This window comes from Lissotriton helveticus, chromosome 3_1 (genome assembly GCF_964261635.1).
Source record: "Lissotriton helveticus chromosome 3_1, aLisHel1.1, whole genome shotgun sequence".
NCBI lineage: Eukaryota > Metazoa > Chordata > Amphibia > Caudata > Salamandridae > Lissotriton > Lissotriton helveticus.
The window spans coordinates 1,940,131,518-1,940,150,277 of record NC_136061.1 but is presented as its reverse complement, the minus strand read 5'-3'; the positions used below and the strand labels follow the sequence as shown (position 1 = coordinate 1,940,150,277).

Sequence of the window (18,760 nt, the reverse complement as noted above, 5' to 3'; positions counted from 1 at the left end):
TTTTTATAGCAGGACATCCTCCAAATGAAGCCTTATGGTTTTTGTTTCCACACCTGTAACAGGCTAAACATTTCTCATTCCTATCAAATCTCTTAAAATTATTGTAATTAGTACTATGAGAATAGTAAAATTAGAAGAATCATTTTTGACTTCACCTTGACGTTAGAGCGCACAAACTTCTTCTGATTTATCAGACTTGGTATTTACATTCCTTACAGTATTCATCCATTTTTCACTTTGCTCAAAGGCTTTTGCAGTTGAAATGTCTTCTGACAGTTTTGGTTCACCCAACACCCATAACTGTTCTTGAGTTTTTTTACACCTTACATGAACAATAATATGGTCCCTTATCATTTCTTCAGACATGTTTCCAAGGTTACAATGTACACTCAACGTTCTTAAAGATGATAAAAAAAATCATCAATGTGAGCCTATTTAGAGCTATATTACTAGTAGGCATAAACCTTAAAGCCTCATTGTAAACATTAGTAGCTTCTCCATTTTCTGAAATAACAATTTGCGGTAAAGCTCTAAAAATCATTTGTCCCTCCGATCCTAGGCAATGTAATAAAATACTTTTTTTTCTTTCCGCACCCATTCTATCACCATCGATAGCTTTCATTTAGTTTATGAATTCCTCCTTCCAACCGGACCATGATAATGGAGGATCATCTTTAGATTGTAAAAACATAGCTGGTGGTTCACATTGCATATTTTCTAAATATGAGTTTCAGGAAAATGATGTTAATTTTTTTCTTTTTAAATTCCCTAGTTTAAATTAGAGAAAGTGTGACCAAAAACAGAGTTTGAATATATAGAAATATGTAAAAGCAGGTTTAAAAGTATTGAATATGTTCCTTTGAAATAATGAGTTATCTCCTTTTGTAACTTGAGTTGTAAAATTAATCCTTTTGAGAGGAATTATTTATTTTTGTATCTCAAATTAAAAGTACTTACTCGGTTGACAAACCGCTGTAGAAACAGTTCTTGCGTTAGATATTTTACACGAAGTCAAAATGTGATTAAGGAAAACTTCAACCGCGAAGTGGTTGCTATGATCTTTGCGAGGAACAATAAAATGTCCGCCAGGTCATGCGTAGGATGCGTCTACACGTCATGTATCCCACATTTCTTTGCGCTACTTGGATACGTACCGATGTCATCAGAATCCATTAGGAATGAAGAATGGCGCTTTCTCCACAGTTCCGATTCGTAGAGATTCAGCACACACGCTCCAACAATGCATACAACATTGCGGATCAGCGCGCTCAGTTAAGGTGATTACTTTTGAACTTTTCACTCACGCAAATGTAAACGTTTAAGTAAAGCAGATTTCAGTGCTTACCAGGAGTTGCTCAAGATGAAAACAGTCTAAAAATCACCAAAATTCTCCGGTTTAGCATACACTGATCCGATTTTCTTCTTTTTCTTTTTAAATGTGTTCAATTTCTTCTCAGATTAAACAATGACTGTTAGATTAATAAATGATAATAAGAATGGTTTAGGAACACAATTCTTCTGTGCTGCAGCCCCTTGTTGAGAATGGTGTTCTTCCCATCTTTGCCAATTGTAAGAAGTCGTAAATCCAGAATAGATTGAAATAGGTTTATTCCAATTTCAGCACAGCAACATAGAGCAGTCTTATCTTCATTAGGACTCAGTGCAACTGACCCTTCAGGTAGTGAGCATTCTAAAGTAAAGTTCTATAAGAATTAGAATGTAGAACAAGCACAAACAAGTATTCTTGGTACATGAATATTTATATGAATGTTGATATGTAACACACCCGTTGCCTTAAAAAATAAAAAAAAGTACAGCTGTCCCATCCACACATCCGTGTCTTTTCTAACAGATAATAGAGAACAAAGGAATAGCCTAAAGAGCGAAATGGATTGGAGTCTCACAAGGTTCTGTTTTGGGTGAAAAATGAACTGATGACAAATTGTTGCAAGAGATTGAGAATAAAATACCAAATAGATAGGAAGAAAACTAAGTAATAGCACCCATAACATCCTGGAAAGAGAAAGAAGACAGAAAGAGAAGTACATTTTATAATGACTCAAATAAAGAAGAAGATTGGAGACTTGGGGCCCGATTTAAGAGTTTGTTGCTGCGTGTACTCTGGTGCAGCTGTGACGGAGTACCCTCTCTGCCAAATCCTTGGTACACCTGCCTGATTTACAGGCGTGCTGTCCTTAAGTATGTCATTAACAGAGCCTACTCTGGCTCAGTCACTGACATACTCCTCCTATGCCCGACACACTACGGCCGGCGGGTGTTCACATATAACATCATCTATCCAGTTAGGAGTGGACGGTGTTACATGTTTTTTTGTTTGTTTTGTTTTTCATCATTTCCAGGTAAAACCTAGCGGTGAGGGACAGTTAAAAAAAATTTCCCTCTCGCACAATAGAAGGCAACTCCTATGATATGGGGGGGGGACACAAGTTTTTGCTTTTTCAAAACAAAATCTCACATTGTTAAAAGTTTGACTAGGGAATGTCAGTTTGAGGAAGCCATCCGTCAAACTTTTAACATGTTGACAGGATCCGTTATGATAGCAGTTCATGCCAATGACTAGAGATGTCCGCTGGGATATCGAACCTCTCTAAATGCGGAGAATGGGTACTCCAACCCAGGACATGGAAAGTAGTCCCAGGTAACAGAACCATTTTGCAATCTTGACAATAACAGGGACTGACCTAGGCTTCTGTGCACATGCTAAATTTGCGTGATGACGGGGCTGGTAAAAATCAGAATACCAGATTCACATACAGTTAGGGCACTCAGAGAACGCACACACACTTTTTTGCAATGCAGGGACATTCACATCCCAACACAGTGTTAAAAATGTTAGGTCATTTTCAGTGGTGTTAAAGGCAAAACTGAACCTAAGCCATTTATATACGAAGGCTCATACACAAAGTTGGAGGTAGTTATCTTGCCAGAATGGCGGGAGATTGCCGAGCATTTCAGTGATCTCGTCAAGGTCCCTACATTTCACCTCAGGAAAGTCAGCTTCATATCAAGAACAGAGAAATGTGATTATACAGACGTAACTTCATTTTCACTGCAAGATGCTGAATGCCATGACAGATTATTAAATAGATCTCATTGTGTTTTTAAATATCTATTCCAATCTGCAGACGCCCATGCCCTCTCTTTTCTTTCTTATCCCAGTCTCCTTTCTCTACTTCTACAGTTTGTCTCAGAAATTATTGAGTGTGTGGTCAGTAGTGGTTTTGGTGACTTTTTGAAAAGTGCATCACTCCGGTTATTTACAGAGTAGAAAGTTAGTACACAAACTTCTTTGGATCTCCAAAGAATCTTTCAGGCGGTGCCAAGGGTCTGATGGGAGTAACTACGCAATAAGAATGTGTCTGGTAACAGAGGTGGTAGTGGCCAGTGATCTGCCTTTTGGTTCCAAAAGGAAAAGCTTCAGGGCTACAAGATCTCCCACAGAAACCGCACCAACGGAGTGGGAGGAGGACTCGCCATCATCCACAAAGGCACCATCAGAATCTCGACCAACACCGACGACACCATCACCTCCGCTGATCACATACACTTCCAAATCCACACCGACCCCAACACCACCCTCAGAGGAACACTTGTCTACAGACCTCCCGGACTACGACCACAGTTCAGCGACACCATCGCTGACCTAGTCAGTACCCACGCCCTCGCGTCCACGGACTACATCCTCCTCGGGGACCTGAACTTCCACCTCGAAAACAACAACGACGCCAACTCCATCGCCCTGATAGACAACCTCGACAACCTCGGACTCAAACAGCTCGTGACGACACCCACCCACGCCGCTGGACACATGCTGGACCCCATCTTCTCCACCAGCCGCCACGTCTCCTTCAACCACACCACCGAACCCCACTGGACCGACCACAGATGCGTCCACTTCACCTTCAGGAATCCCACCACACACCACCGCACCCAACAGCTGCCACGCCGCTGCTGGGGCAAGGTCACCAAGGACCAACTGACTACCACCCTCGCCCTGAGACCACCCACCGACCCTGACACTGCCGCGACCAACCTCAAACAGTGGATCAACGGCTGCGCCGACACCCTCGCCCCTCTCAAGACCACCACAACCAACCACACCAACAAGAAAGCCGCCTGGTTCACCGAAGACCTGCGGACATCCAAGCGCACCTGTCGGAAGCTGGAGAAGAAATGGCTCCACGACGAACACCTGACAGCCACACAGCCCACAAAAGCGCCACCCGCAGACACGACCAACTCATCAGGACCACCAAGAGGACCGCCTTCAAGGACCGCTTAGACAACAACGCACACAACACCAAAGAGCTCTTCAGCATCGTGAAAGAACTCTCCAACCCCAGCTCCAACACCAACAACATCCCACCATCACAAGGCCTGTGCAACTCCCTGGCCACCTTCTTTCCCCGCAAGATCACCGACATCCACAACAGCTTCAACTCCGACACCCCCGCACCCACCACCGAGCCCACCACCCCGGCGATCACCACCCGCAACACCCGCCTGATCGCCTGGTCCAACGTCAGCGACAAAGACACCATCAAAACCATGAACTCCATCCACTCCGGATCTCCATCTGACCCCTGCCCTCACCACGTCTTCAACAAAGCCAGCACAACCATTGTGCCCCACCTCCGGAAAACAATCAACAGCTCCTTCGAGACAGCAACCTTCCCGGAAAGCTGGAAGTACGCTGAGATCAATGCCCTTCTGAAGAAACCCAAGGCGGACCCCAAGGACCTCAAAAACTTACGGCCCATCTCCCTGCTCCCGTTCCCGGCAAAAGTGACAGAGAAGATTGTCAACAAACAGCTAACCCGCTACCTCGAAGACAACAACATCCTGGACCCCTCCCAATCCGGTTTTCGCAGCAAACACAGCACCGAGACCGCCCTCATCGCCGCCACTGACGACATCAGGATCCTGATGGACAAAGGAGAAACAGCCGCCCTCATCCTCCTGGACCTATCAGCAGCCTTTGACACAGTCTGCCACCGCACCCTATCAGCACGCCTCCGTGGCGCCGGAATTCAAGAGAAGGCCCTGGCCTGGACCACAACCTTCCTCTCCGGCAGAACCCAGAGCGTCCGCCTCCCACCCTTCCGCTCGAAATCCACCGAGATCATCTGCGGCGTCCCACAGGGATCCTCCCTCAGCCCGACACTGTTCAATATCTACATGGCACCGCTCGCCCACGTTGCACGACAACATAACCTCAACACCCTCTCCTATGCCGATAACACCCAGCTGATCATATCCCTCACCGAAGACCCTCTCACGGCCAAAGCCAACCTCCACAGAGGAATGAAGGCCGTAGCCGACAGGATGCCCGTTGGGTGACAGTAGCGCTCTATAAGTGGGTTATACATACATACATACATACATACATACATGAAGGACAACAGACTGAAGCTGAACTCAGACAAGACGGAGGTCCTCATCCTCGGACCCACCCCTTCAGCCTGGGATGACTCTTGGTGGCCCACTTTGCTAGGCACACCCCCAAAACCTACAGACCACGCACGCAACCTGGGGGTCATCCTCGACTCCACCCTCTCCATGACCAGGTAAGTCAACGCCGTCTCCGCGTCCTGCTTCAACACCCTCCGCATGCTCCGCAGGATCTTCAAATGGATCCCTCCCGACACGAGAAAAACCGTCACCCAGGCCCTCATCACCAGCAGACTCAACTACGGGAACGCCCTCTACTCAGGAACAACAACCAAGCTCCTGAGACGACTACACCGGATTCAGAACGCCTCGGCACGACTGATCCTCAACATCCCCTGACGCAGCCACATCACACCCCACCTGAGAGGCCTGCACTGGCTCCCTGTCAACAAGAGGATCACCTTCAAACTCCTCACCCACACACACAAAGCCCTACACAACACCGGACCAACATACCTCAACAACCGACTCAGCTTCCACACCCCCGCCCGAAACCTCTGCTCAGCCAACCTCGCCCTCGCCACTGTTCCTCGCATCCGGAAGGCCACCGCCGGCAGCAGATCCTTCTCCTACCTCGCCGCCAAGACCTCGAACGCTCTCCCCACCAGCCTGCGACAGACTCAGGACCTGCTGGCCTTCAGAAGACTCCTCAAGACCTGGCTCTTCGATCAGTAGCGCCCCCCCAGCGCCTTGAGACCCTCACGGGTATGTAGCGCGATTTTTAAATGCAGTGATTGATTGAGCTCCTAAATGGTATCTTTGGTTCTTTTCATGGTACATATCTCTTCTTTAACTGAAATGAATCCTGACTTTAGAAAATTGACTTCCTGCTGCAGTTTTGTTAAGATATCGAAAATCTGTTGGTGAGCAGTTTCAGAATCCATTCCTTCAGTTAGATAGTAACGATGGCTAAGCAATCTCAGAAAGCACGAACTTTGTACCCTGGATTAAACAGTGGCGCACTGCTTCAATTGGATCATGGGTAGTACTTTCTGACAATTACCCTGACCCAATCCTTTGCGTTTCCTGGCCAAGATGTACAAATGTACAAATGTACAGGAATTTATATAGCGCAAATCACCAAGCGGTTTCTAAGCGCTTGCTTAGGGAACCCGTCCTGGTATTCCCCTGTGAGATAACCCCGGCAGGGTATCCGCAAGGTGAAAGCCAGGCATCCCGCCGCGAGGGGCCGTTGTGGAGATTAAGCAAGCTATTGCCCAGAGTCGCAGAGTGTGAACCCGTGAATCGAGTAGGCACCGGAGCGAGAATTGTCGAGTCCATGGACATTTTAGGACTCAAGACCCAGCCGAGCCGGGAATTGAACCCTGGTCCCGGGCTGACCTCTGCTTCCAGGTCTGCCTCCTCTAACCAGTGAGCCACACTTCTCCACAAGATCATATTAATGGCATGATGACTGAAAGTAACCCACCAGCCCCCATTTTGATATTTCATTGTAGTGAAGTTTATATCTTAAATTCATCAATTCGTCCTAAAACCTCTGAGGGCTGGTGATGCATAGGTAAAAAGGAGAACTTCGTCCAACTTTTTCGATCTTTTATGCCTATAATTGGCCTCAAAACGGCATTTGCCCACTACTGTATTGAACAAATTCTGGGATAATACAGACTTTTCTTCCCATATATTCAACATGCCATTATCCTTCACATGATTTGTTGGAAACATTATATTTTGTCAGGAATCTGTATCTAATCCTACAATAGAAACAAAGGTGATGTATTACCACGGCTGTTAACACTCTAATATTTTTTTTTAATGCAACAGGTTTGTCACATTACATTCCAACTGCTGTGGTACCAAATTCCAAACGTGCACTTTCTTTTGGGATTCTTCAACTTCATTTACACATTTTAATCACTTGATTCAATTCAATCCAATCCTGCCTAGCTTGAAATTGTTGTTCTGTTATAAAGTAATGAGCAATAATGCAAACAAACATGAGTTGGTCTTAAAATCCTTCGGAACTCAAGTATACGATGTTGCTCCATATTTTGATTAATATAGCCTCACTTCTTGACTTGTTTTCAGCATTTTCTACTTAAATGGCTAATTAGAGGAGCACAAGATGGGTTTAATTATTTTTTCATAATAAAATAGGCATATTCTCTTACAGCCTCTATCAGCATTCCATTTCCCTGTCCACTCATAAGCATCGACTGATTTGCCAAAGGTCAAGATTTTTCTTCTACTTGAATCTATTTTTAGGCCATTCGATTTGCTGTGTTCAGTGAGTAAACTTAATAACTATTGAAGGTCGATGGGTGAATTGTCTATCACTATCAAATAAGTCAGTTTAAGCCATCAGAAAAATACTATTTTCCTCCTCGCCCCCAATTTTGGAGAAAGAAATGAAATTGTTTAGAAAGGGAGAAAAGATCAGCCACATAAACATTAAACAGAGCATGCGCAAGTACGCAGCCTTGCGTTAGAGCATTTGAAATTTTAATTCTTATTATAAAAAAAAGTTCACTCGCTGTCTGATGTGTAATAGAAATTAATTTAATTCAAGGTCATTCATTTTATTCCATTGCTGCATTCTGTTCAATGTATCCAAATTGATAAATAAGGCAAAACTTGGGGTTCCCTTTTTTTAGCCTATTATGTTGTTTTCACCATCAGGCTGTCGCATGTAAAAGGTGTGATCTAAGTTTCCTCCGTTCTCTTAATAACATTTAAGAGTTACAAAGATTCCCGTCCAACTATCGATTTACGTATTATGCAAAAACCTTGCCTCTATATTAAGCAAAGAGCCAATCCTTTCGGGTCTATTCCACAATCCTTTTTGGCAGCTGTATCTTGTTCAAACGCCGTTAAATACTGCATGTAATAAGTGTGTTCAAAATATCAGGTTACTTTTCAGCAAGGCTGTGGATAAGACATTGGTTCCTGAAGTCCTAGAAATTTGTAAAGATTATTTTTTTTTCAGTAGCTGAGCTGTAGGTATCTCCCTCCTGGCACCAACATTCTGGATACCTGCCGTATCTCCTGAATCTGCCTTGCACTATAATGCCCGGCGAGAAGACCATATAACTGTTAATTAATTTCACTGCCAGGCTTGGATTTAGAGGATATCTGCCACCATTTGCCCTGGTTTGTATATCTTTCCTTTTGGATGGGGAAGAACTCATACTATTTTTTTCCGGATTTAAACGCCTTTCAATGCCTAAGACCATTGATACTGCAAATTTCCCACCAATGTGTCAAATATTAATCTAATTTCCCTACTTTCATACCATGAATTCAGAAACTCCAGATTGGAAGATGACATATCATATTTCCAGAAGCGAGGCTACGAGGAAGGCTTTTTGTGGTTCCTCATGTTCAGTTTTTAAAGTAATTTGCTAAGGTAAATGGTCACTGCTCAATAACAGGCATTCCTCCAAGAGGCTGGCAACTAGAGGGCTAAGAGTGATGCTGGACATCTCCCATTTAAAGAGCAAGGCTGCAGGAACGTGAGTTGATGAAACAACCATTATACCCTATGATTTCCTTTTGCTTAGTTACATTGCATTGGGGTTATCCCCCACATGTTTCAACTTCAGCTTATGCGTGTCCAAACAGATAACTATTAATGTAATTATTATTGGCTCCCTCTAGTTAGCATCCTTTACACTCTGTATCATATCAACTACTTTTGCAGCAAGTCAACAATTTTTACCCTTTGAAAGATTAAATACCAAAATAATTTTTTTTACTCCTGAGTATGTTTTTATATTAATTTGGCCCATCACTGCTAAGTCACTATATCCTACTTTGACCTTGCCTATGCAACCTCTAGCTACTTTACACAATGCTATAAGACCCCTTTTTTATCCCTCTTTCTGACAGTTTAACTTTTATTTCAAACTTCACAAACCTGTAAAAGGTGACCTGTCTCATTCATGGTCTTCCATCCATCTTTCCAAGTATGCTACATTCAAGAAGTGATGAAAAGGCACTTAGAGGCACCCTCCCCAGTGGATTGTATATTTTGCTCCAATTTTTTTTTTTTAATGAAAATGAGTTTCGGCTTAAAAAAGGACCCCAGCCAGTATTTTTGAATGATTTGATTTCTCTTTGTGTTGTTATAGACCCTACTGTTCTGAGCAGTCGATACGCTGATCACACATGTACTTGGGGAGCGTTCTTTCTAATGGTAGTTTTATCAGTGTTCATATTCCAGACAAGAAACCCGATTTATAGTATGCAATTTTAAAGTTTTTCTTCAATAGTCTGCTCCTTTACATTATTTGGTCTTAAAAAGCTGGATATGGTAGTTTTAGGAATGCCTCTACTTTTACTCTTATTGATCAAACTCTGATACTTCCATCCTGAGCACCTTGTTTATCATTAGTAAATTCTACTCTCTTTATACTTTGTGATTGGATACAACTCAAGCTTGGTGCAGTCTTTAGAATTTTAAGTATTGTCCCTGTTTTCTAACAGTCATTGTTTGGCCATGTACGGAAGGTAAATATTAATTTATTTGAGCTCATCCTTGTATGACACGTTGTCTTCGTTCCAACAATCCATTCTCCTTCCGAAATTCAAAAACATCTGATATAGGGTTTAGGGTTTCCTTAGCAGATTTAACAATGTTCTTACATGGTGACGAGGATCTTTCATCGATTTACCCCCCCTAGTACTCTACTTATCTTGAGTTGGGATGAGGCCAGATTGCATACTTGATGCATCTTAGCCAGTGATTCCCACAAATATCCCCCGCTATCTTTAATCCGAGAAATCTCCTTGGGATTTCCCATATCTCTGAGGTCGCTATTTCTGCAGTTATCAGCCGTTCCATCCACAATTATCCTTGATGCTTGTGATATGGTCTTATTCTGGGATATAGCCATTTTTGTCTCTGTGTGAAGGACAAGTGGAGCATCCCCTGTAGGCATAGGCCACTTGTCTCATATCTGCTAGGACTCGTGTCACATAACCTTGTTCTCTCTGTATTGGCCATGCCAAAAACTGACCTGTGTGGAACGCAAGCACCAGTAACTCTGCTACAACTAGGAGTTCCGAAGATTACACCAAGCAAGGGTTTAACTTAAACGCCTTATACACAAGGAAAGGGCATGAACTGTGAATTTTAAAATAAACTTGATTGTAAACTGGGCAAGGGGTAAACCAGGATTTATTGTAGGGAAGCATGGGAAGCATAGTTTTGATATGACTAACATTAGAAACAGGGATGCCCTAATTTACGGAATGAAGTAATAGTCATAATTTCTGTTTTTTGGGATTTACCTGAACAGATGAAGAGTGAAAGGCAGTGCTGTGAAATATGCCCTGACATGCTGTGTAAGTGGCAACTCTGCACTGCAATCTTTATCTAGTGCTTTTTCTCACACTTTCACTGCTCACGATAATATACAATCAGCCTCACTTACTGTCAATATCACAGAATGTGCTTGGTAAAGCTGACTGATGTACGAAGGCACACAGATTGACTGGTTTGAGACAGGTGCCTGAACTCTCAAACCCAGAGACCTTGAAGTAGATGGTACTGCTGCGAGTGGTTGCTTTGTCCTTCAGTGATGTTCCTTGCAGTGTGTTCTGAACACTTGCTGGCTGCAGCTGACTGCTGCTGTTCACTCTTGTTGCTGTTAGTAGCTGTTGCTGCTAGCTGTTCACTGTTAGTTGCTTTTGCTGCTTGCTCTTGCCTTTTGAGTGCTGGCTGCTACCTGCCACTGTCAGCTACCTTTGGCTGGTGACTGTGACTCTTTGCCACTGGCTGCTGCTGTATGCTTGCTAACACTAGTCTAATTTCTGCAGATTCTCATCTGGAACCTGGAGAAGGGTGACCCTGTGAAGATGATTGACTGTCACACAGATGTCATACTATGCATGTCCTTCAACACGGATGGCAGTCTGCTCACCACCACATGCAAGGATAGGAAACTTCGAGTCTTCGAACCACGCTCAGGCAAAGTGCTGCAGGTGAATGGAGCATAATACAATGTCTAATTGCATAGCACACCCATGACTAGCAGTCATGACCAGAGAAGGACTGGCTTTCAGGTTGTTCAGGAGATCTCCCAGCAGACAGGTGTTTCTGAAAGACCATTGAGACTGAAGCTTTGGCATAAACACACGCCAGTCTGATTTGTGGCAAACTCTGCACAAGCCCCTCCTTTTTAATCCTTCCCCTGACGTGGGGGCACCAGCTGCCTGGAAAACTGACTTAGTGCTAATCCTACCTAGTTTATAATGACTTCTCTCTGTTCCACAGGAAGCCAGCTGCAAGAATCATAAAGTGAACCGTGTGGTTTTCCTAGGTAACATGAAGCGCCTACTGACGACCGGTGTCTCAAGGTGGAACACCAGGCAAATTGCATTATGGGATCAGGTGAGCTTGATAACCCATTCACCACCTTCTACTGGTATCTCTGATCTGTTGGGGTGTGCGGTTCAAATATATTTAAAATATGTGACGGATGGCCTTAGAGCTCTGTTTGTGGTTGGTAGAGTAATGCTCTTAGGAAAACCAATTTTTCTGCAACACTCTGGGAAATGATGTATTGAGAAGAGGATCACACTTCATAAAGAATAGAGGTCAGTGATGTAACATTTAGGGACTGAATAATGACACATTTGGTCAACAATATGGTTGCTCGCCTGATGTACAAGCTTAGGAATTACAGTAAGAAGTAAAACTGTAAAGTTTTAGTTCTTGTGTACAGATGTTTACATTCTGAACAAGAGAAGTCCAGGTATAGAGGCTGATGGGGGGGCTTAGGATGTAAATGTAAATGTTTTTGAGCTTGTAAAGCGCACTGCTACCCATCCATAGGTCTCCTGGCGCTGTATAACTCTGGGGAACCCGTCCTGGCTTTCCCTGTGGGATTAAGGCAGTGTGCATTGAAAAGCAGTTTATGGTGGCACCCGGTGTACTTTTGTTAGAAGGAAAGTGTTACCTCACCGTCCATTTCATCTCTTTATGTCAGGTTGTATTCCAGTGTACCTTTTTTTTAAACCTGGTAATCTCAAGTCCATGTGCCTAGCTGGCTGACCCTTCTCTTTATCTGCAGGAAGATCTGTCCATGCCACTGGTTGAGGAGGAGATCGATGGCCTGTCTGGGCTCCTATTTCCCTTCTATGATGCTGACACTCACATGATGTACCTCGCTGGAAAGGTAAGGTGCACTGACCTGGATTTAGGAAGTTTTAACATCTTCAGCATTGCTGATAGAAGCTGTATGTATCCTAATCTTTATGCTATCCTTTGGTTCTGTGGGCAGCTCTAACCGAGAATGAAGGGGGAGGCAAAATATATTTGCGCTTCCATCATAGAGACCAGTTAAAAGTGAACAAATTCACTGGATCATGGATTGAGCTTCCTAGCAGTGTCTTACTTCAGCAATTACTGTGCATGCACTACTTATGTGATGGTGTCAGAACCCACTGAGTGACATTTCCATCCCCAATGATGTGCATAAGTAAATCTCTTCTCCTGTGTCAGACCCATTCAAGAAGAAGTTAGTGGTTCTCATATAGACTGAGTGACTGACCACTTGGTGTGTTATGAAATCCCAGAAGATGCAAGACTTCGCTGGAGACTAGGGCACAAAGTAAGTCCTTCTACCTAACAATTTTCCCTGTCTGTGGCCAACAACACAAAAAGGAGACTGTAGATCACGGAAGATTTACAATCACAACAGCAAGTAAGGAGTTTGGTAGACACAAAAAAGAAGTTTCAGAATCAAGCCGATTGCTACTTTCCAATTGGGGATCCCAGATTGATTGGCAAGCTATGTGGTGGGGCTTTGAAAAGATTGCAACAGTCTCATTGTACAGCACACATGCTGAAACCTTACTCTCTCTTTAGTTGGTTTCCTGTAAGTTTCCTGTTGCCCCTCTTTCGATGACAAATGGGTGAAAGAAAAGAAAGAGGAGGAACACTAGGGAGGTAGCTTCTGCTCGACTACCTACAAAAAACATTTTGAGAGACCAGTTCTGTTATAATTGGGCACTCTTGGAATTTAAAGGGAAATTAAATTAAAAGCCAGTTTAATACTGTTAAATTGTGTTTTTTAATACAGCAACAGACCCATTTCTACCATGTTTCTAATTTTATGTTTCAACAGAGGTAAAGTTGCATGATGAATAATGAAAGAAGAATGCTGGTCTGCCGATTTTCGCAAATTCTTTATATTTTGCATGTGGGGATGCGGAATTCAGTACACCTCTGTGGCACTTAAAAAATACCTGGAAGTAAACCGCATTCCAAGGGGCTAAGAATTAACACATTCCTGGATGTGGAAGATCTATACTAGTAGAGTGCTGAAAAACACAAATTGAATGAGTAATAAAGATAAGTGTTTTAGTACATCTTACAGCATCTCAAAGGACCATGTTGAATTAGGAGATTGAGGTGATTAAAAAAGAAATTGAACATCTAAATTGACCCAAGAAAACTAATGAGATTTAAGACAGAATAATGTCTAAATACCATCAAGAAATGAGTAATAGGAAGAAATCAAACTTTCTAGGGGTGGTGTAAGCACCCATTAGTCAGGGAGGGTCTACAGATATTCTAAAAATTATGACACTACTGTCAAGAAAGTGATATGTGCCAATAGCGTACGTTTGGCACAGATGGGTGTAACACATAGCACCAGTAAAGCTTTAAATATTGAAACCTGCAACAATGTGTTTGATTCAGAAGGTACTACAAAAACTAGACAAGCAAAAGGGAGAACAACTGTATTTTTTTAGATGAGTTAAGGATGATGAGATTGTGGGAATCAAGAACCACCCAAAAAGAAAGAGATGCATGTTTGGAGGATCAGAGACAGAGAGGACAAAGAGGAGGGGCCAAGCTGTTAACAAGAAGATATCACACAGCAGGACGGGGTAAAACTCTGGCTCAAAGCTAGAAGGAAATAACAAGATAAATAATACTATAATCCCTTATCTTTCCAACTGGGTATTATCTGAGGCAGACACTAGCTTGCCTAACAAAGGATTGAACGTTACACCTACTAAGAATATGGATGACTTTGAAACTAAAGCAGACTTACTCATAAGATGAAACAAAAATATTTTTGGGAGACTATATCTATATCCAAGGTTAATAGACCATAAGAGTAGGGACAGAGGCATCTGGTAAAAAAAAATTCAAAAATGATTATATGTTCGTAACCATGGATGTTGCATGTCTGTACACAAGTATTGATCATGAGAAGAAGGGTAGGGAGCCCACTAAAGTGGTCCTGTTATGAGAGCAGCATGTTACCTAAAACACTCAATGAAATTGTAGTGTAGTTCCTATCATCCCAATAGGCTCTGCGCATTGGAATAATACCTACAGCAGTAAAGGCCTAGGCCAGACGTTAACTAGGTCTACTACTGTCGATACTAGACTTAAAGTTTTGGGTTTGCCAGCTTAGCTCAGAGTTCACTAGAAACTTTCTCGAATGTTCAAGGAGGACTTAACTTCCCTGATTAGACAAGAAGGGATTTAGTTTCTGACAACCATAGAACATGACAACTTTGCTCTCCCCTAATCAAGAGTAAATCTCGAGAGTCGTGTGAACAAAAGGCAATTTATTTTACTCAGTCAGTACGTGCATTCTTAGTCTCATCAGAATGTAGAGAAAAGGAAGAGACGGGCGTGTTCAATAAAAAGGTGTTATTTATTGATCAGTCTCTTTTCTCGTACAAGAGAAATGGATCGATATTATTGCAATACTTATAGCTAAGTAAAGTTCATACATTCAAAGCAATAGTATAAAATAATACTGTAAAAACATTGATATGGTTTCTAAGCCATAAGATGTTTTAAAATGAATAAAATATATTACATACACATATACATTTGACTAAACGTGCTCAACTGGTGTTTCTAGATACGCCTACCCCGTGTACCTGACCTAAGCCTAATACGTGGGCGGGAATAGAAAGTTACAGTTTAAGTTAAGTTTGTTTTTGCCAAGTGAATAACTAAAGAATTCTCTGTGAGGGGTTATTCAGTTCTGTACCTGGAAGTTAGGATGAATGAGGAATGGTATCTCTCTCTCTGGTCTCGATATTCCAGGCTGCCTGCGAGGGCTACCCAGAAACGCCGGTGCTGGATTCTCGGCAGGAGAAAGCAGCGCGTCTCTCAGCGCGTCAGGAAGGCGGGGCTGCTGCCAGCGGGGTCTGCTCTGCTCTTGGCTTTGGCAAGTATGGCTGCTCCGTCTCGTCACCACGCGTGTGTTTGCATAGGGCAAGATCGGTAATATTTATACCTTTAAGGTGCCGAGATTGACGTAAGGATGGACATAGATACGTCAATAAGGATGTCATACGACTTGCTCGTTAGCACATTCTTTTACTGAAGTTCTCTGTGAAATCAAATCAATGGCCGCAGGGTTTTGCCCAGGTTGTCATAGGTTTGATTTGTTATGAGAACTCCGTATGCCTTATCAGGGGCTGGAGGAATATCGCTTGTCTAATTAGATCGCAAGCGTTATGACCTAATCAGATAACACGTTCCTGTGCCGTAGTGTGACTGCGTCAGATAACGGTATCTGCATCATGGGGGTTTTCTGCCTCATGGGCTGACTGCTAGTTAACTTGTTGGTTTGTTTAACTAGAATAGGGTCAGGAATAGGGGGATCAATTCAGAACCTATAGGAATACATGACACCCACTCCACGCTAACTATGGACATATTTACTAATCTAGGCATAGTATAACATAGTACAACATACTATAGAGTAGTGTGTATACCTTACCACCCCAAAATACATAAATGCATTTTGAAATTCTTCAAATATACGGAAAATTTGCAGACATATATATCGTATGCACTCAAGCTATGGAATAATGCTAAAGTAATCACGCATTTGTATACATTATTGCTTATTTAGTATATGAGAATTACACATGAAATGGTTTCTTAAATACAGAAAAAAGTTTCGAGACCATTCCATCACAGAATAAAATATTTGTGAACATACCAGCGGGCAGCTAAAGTCTATAAAGTATCTAAAACTAGAAATCTTAGTTCTTTAGGAATAGTTTCTTACTTTAAGCAGAAGATAAGTGTCCCGAAAAACCGAAAAAATGAATTGGGGCTTCTGAAAGAGTTGCTGTCCGTGAACTGGAGTGAAAAATAGTTCATGTGACTTTATTATTTAAAGTTGAAGGCCGAATTCAGGGAACGCCGTGTGCGAGCTTGCTCAAAAGTCTCTATTTCTGTTCGGGTGAGAACATCATATCATTTAGGCTTTCGAAAAAACTGTCAACAGCTTCCTGGGAAAGTTCCACTAACTCGGAAATAGGTGTAATCATGCATTCTTGTGCATGATTGTCTCCATTGACATTCTGATTCGCATTGCTGACAGAAGGTCGTACCTGTTCGATGCTGCTTTCATCTTGAACTTCACTACCCATCAATCGCAGTGGTGAAGCTTCCACGAATGCCGTCATCAGGATTGGTAGCCTTTGAGGGCAGCACAAAGCATGAACCTTGATCGGGCTCAACAATGTTTCTGCATCCATCGGCGCATCCGATTGTAGCGTCAGACAGGTGTCTAACACGCATTCTTCTCCGCATAGCAGACACCTCAATACAGGTAAAACACATCTTTGCCACATTGGTCGAAATGATAGAAACCAAGTCATGTTCAGGTCTCTAAGCCGGGAGAGTCCCAGGATTTTTGATATCCGGTCCCGGTATCCAATGGCTAGGATTGTTTCTTCTCTTGTCGCCAGAGTTTTGTCTGTGACATGGGTTGCCATAACGAAAAATAAGGACTAAGAATAGGATTCCTGCAATTAGTCCCAGGATCAGGGGAAGTCCGCCAAAAATCGAATGGACGAAATCTGGAAAAATACCCAGTATGGCTTTGAATGGTGTTAATGCCATCGAAAATACTGTCTTAAATACCTTTGAGACCCCATTGGTATCAGAAATATTTAAGATTTCAATCTGGATTTCCGCGAAATGTACGGGGGAATTAGTTGATAATAATGTATGTATCTCAGCAGTCGTCCTTGCGACTTGTAGATCATACGTTTCTTTTGATGACGAGAGCCTGGTAGGCATCTGAAGAAGCACTGTTTTCATTCTGCTTAAAGTATCTATTCGAATAGAAGTAATTTTCAAATCGGGCCATGCCCTTGCCTCCCTGTCTGGGAAGGAGCTGGGGAACAACGAGCGTCCACAGCACTTGACCTTCGCAGTGGTAGTTACTAGATAAGGAGTCCCGGGCATAAGACTACAACATCTGCGGTCTACAATCAGAATGTAACTCCCATTATAGAGTCTTTGAAAGAATGGTTCTATTTCTGTTGCAGGTGCGCCTTGCTGGTGACATGAAAGGTTGTATGAATTCCCTTCACAGGCTCCATGCAAACTAATTCCGTTACACAGAAGTGTGCCACTTAGTGACATCGCACAATTGTTGCCACTAAGAAACACTTTCTGTCCTTTATTACTGACACATGCATGTGAATAGGGCAGGTTCCATGTTGTTTTAAGGTACCCCTTTCCCAATTTCTCGTACATGCCAGCCTGTATATATTTTTGGCAGTATTGAAACCTGAAGGTTGAGATTGGAATATTTATTATCCCATGTATTTATCCATTCACTGACAGGTCGTTCTGACATTGTCACTGGTAATCTTTCGAGTTTTTCAATGCTCAAGATTGTATAATCAGCACCCTTTTGTGCCATACTGATTTGTCTATCAGTAAGGTTAAAGATTTGGAATAATGACGTTGTGTTGATTAGACGCCAAGGCACATAGCCTGAACGCAGATTTTGTAACGTCCAGCCAAGCTGTACAATAGAACGCAATTGTGACTGACCGTGTTGTAATAACAGTAAGTCTTGCGATAATATATCGATTGCTGAAGACACAATGCTGTCCAAAGAAAAAATTCTGGAGGACAGAGTCATTAACCCATATATCGATTGCTGAAGACACAATGCTGTCCAAAGAAAAAATTCTGGAGGACAGAGTCATTAACCCATTGTCCACTACAGAAAGTGATTTTTCCAAATTAATACGATCAATTTCCCGTATTCTCTCTGCTGTTTCAATTTGAGTAACCTTCCAGGCCTCATTGTATGCTGCATATACAGAGGCTGCTATGAAACGCTTTTGACGCTGTTTGCGTGGTCCCATAGTGAAATCACGCAAGTCAGCACCATCAGTAAGTAAAGTTAGGTGTTGCTTAATTTCTGCCAGTGTGGAAGTTTGTAGCCATTGAAGGCATAATTTGCCCACACTGTAGGTGGTTATTATCCCTGGGTGATGTCTTTGAGGATATCTAGGGTCTGGCCTGGTC

The 18,760-nt window shown here is 42.7% G+C and overlaps 1 protein-coding gene across 2 annotated transcripts in view; it reads left to right on the top strand.

Moving 5' to 3' along the window:
• Nucleotides 1-18,760, top strand: part of CORO2B (coronin 2B) — a 359,010-nt gene that overhangs the window by 273,130 nt on the left and 67,120 nt on the right. For both annotated transcript variants that reach the window (XM_078683011.1, XM_078683012.1), the window contains exons 5-7: nucleotides 11,251-11,415; nucleotides 11,708-11,824; nucleotides 12,507-12,611. In XM_078683011.1, the coding sequence (XP_078539137.1) occupies nucleotides 11,251-11,415; nucleotides 11,708-11,824; nucleotides 12,507-12,611 (387 nt within the window). The remainder of the gene's footprint in view (nucleotides 1-11,250; nucleotides 11,416-11,707; nucleotides 11,825-12,506; nucleotides 12,612-18,760) is intronic.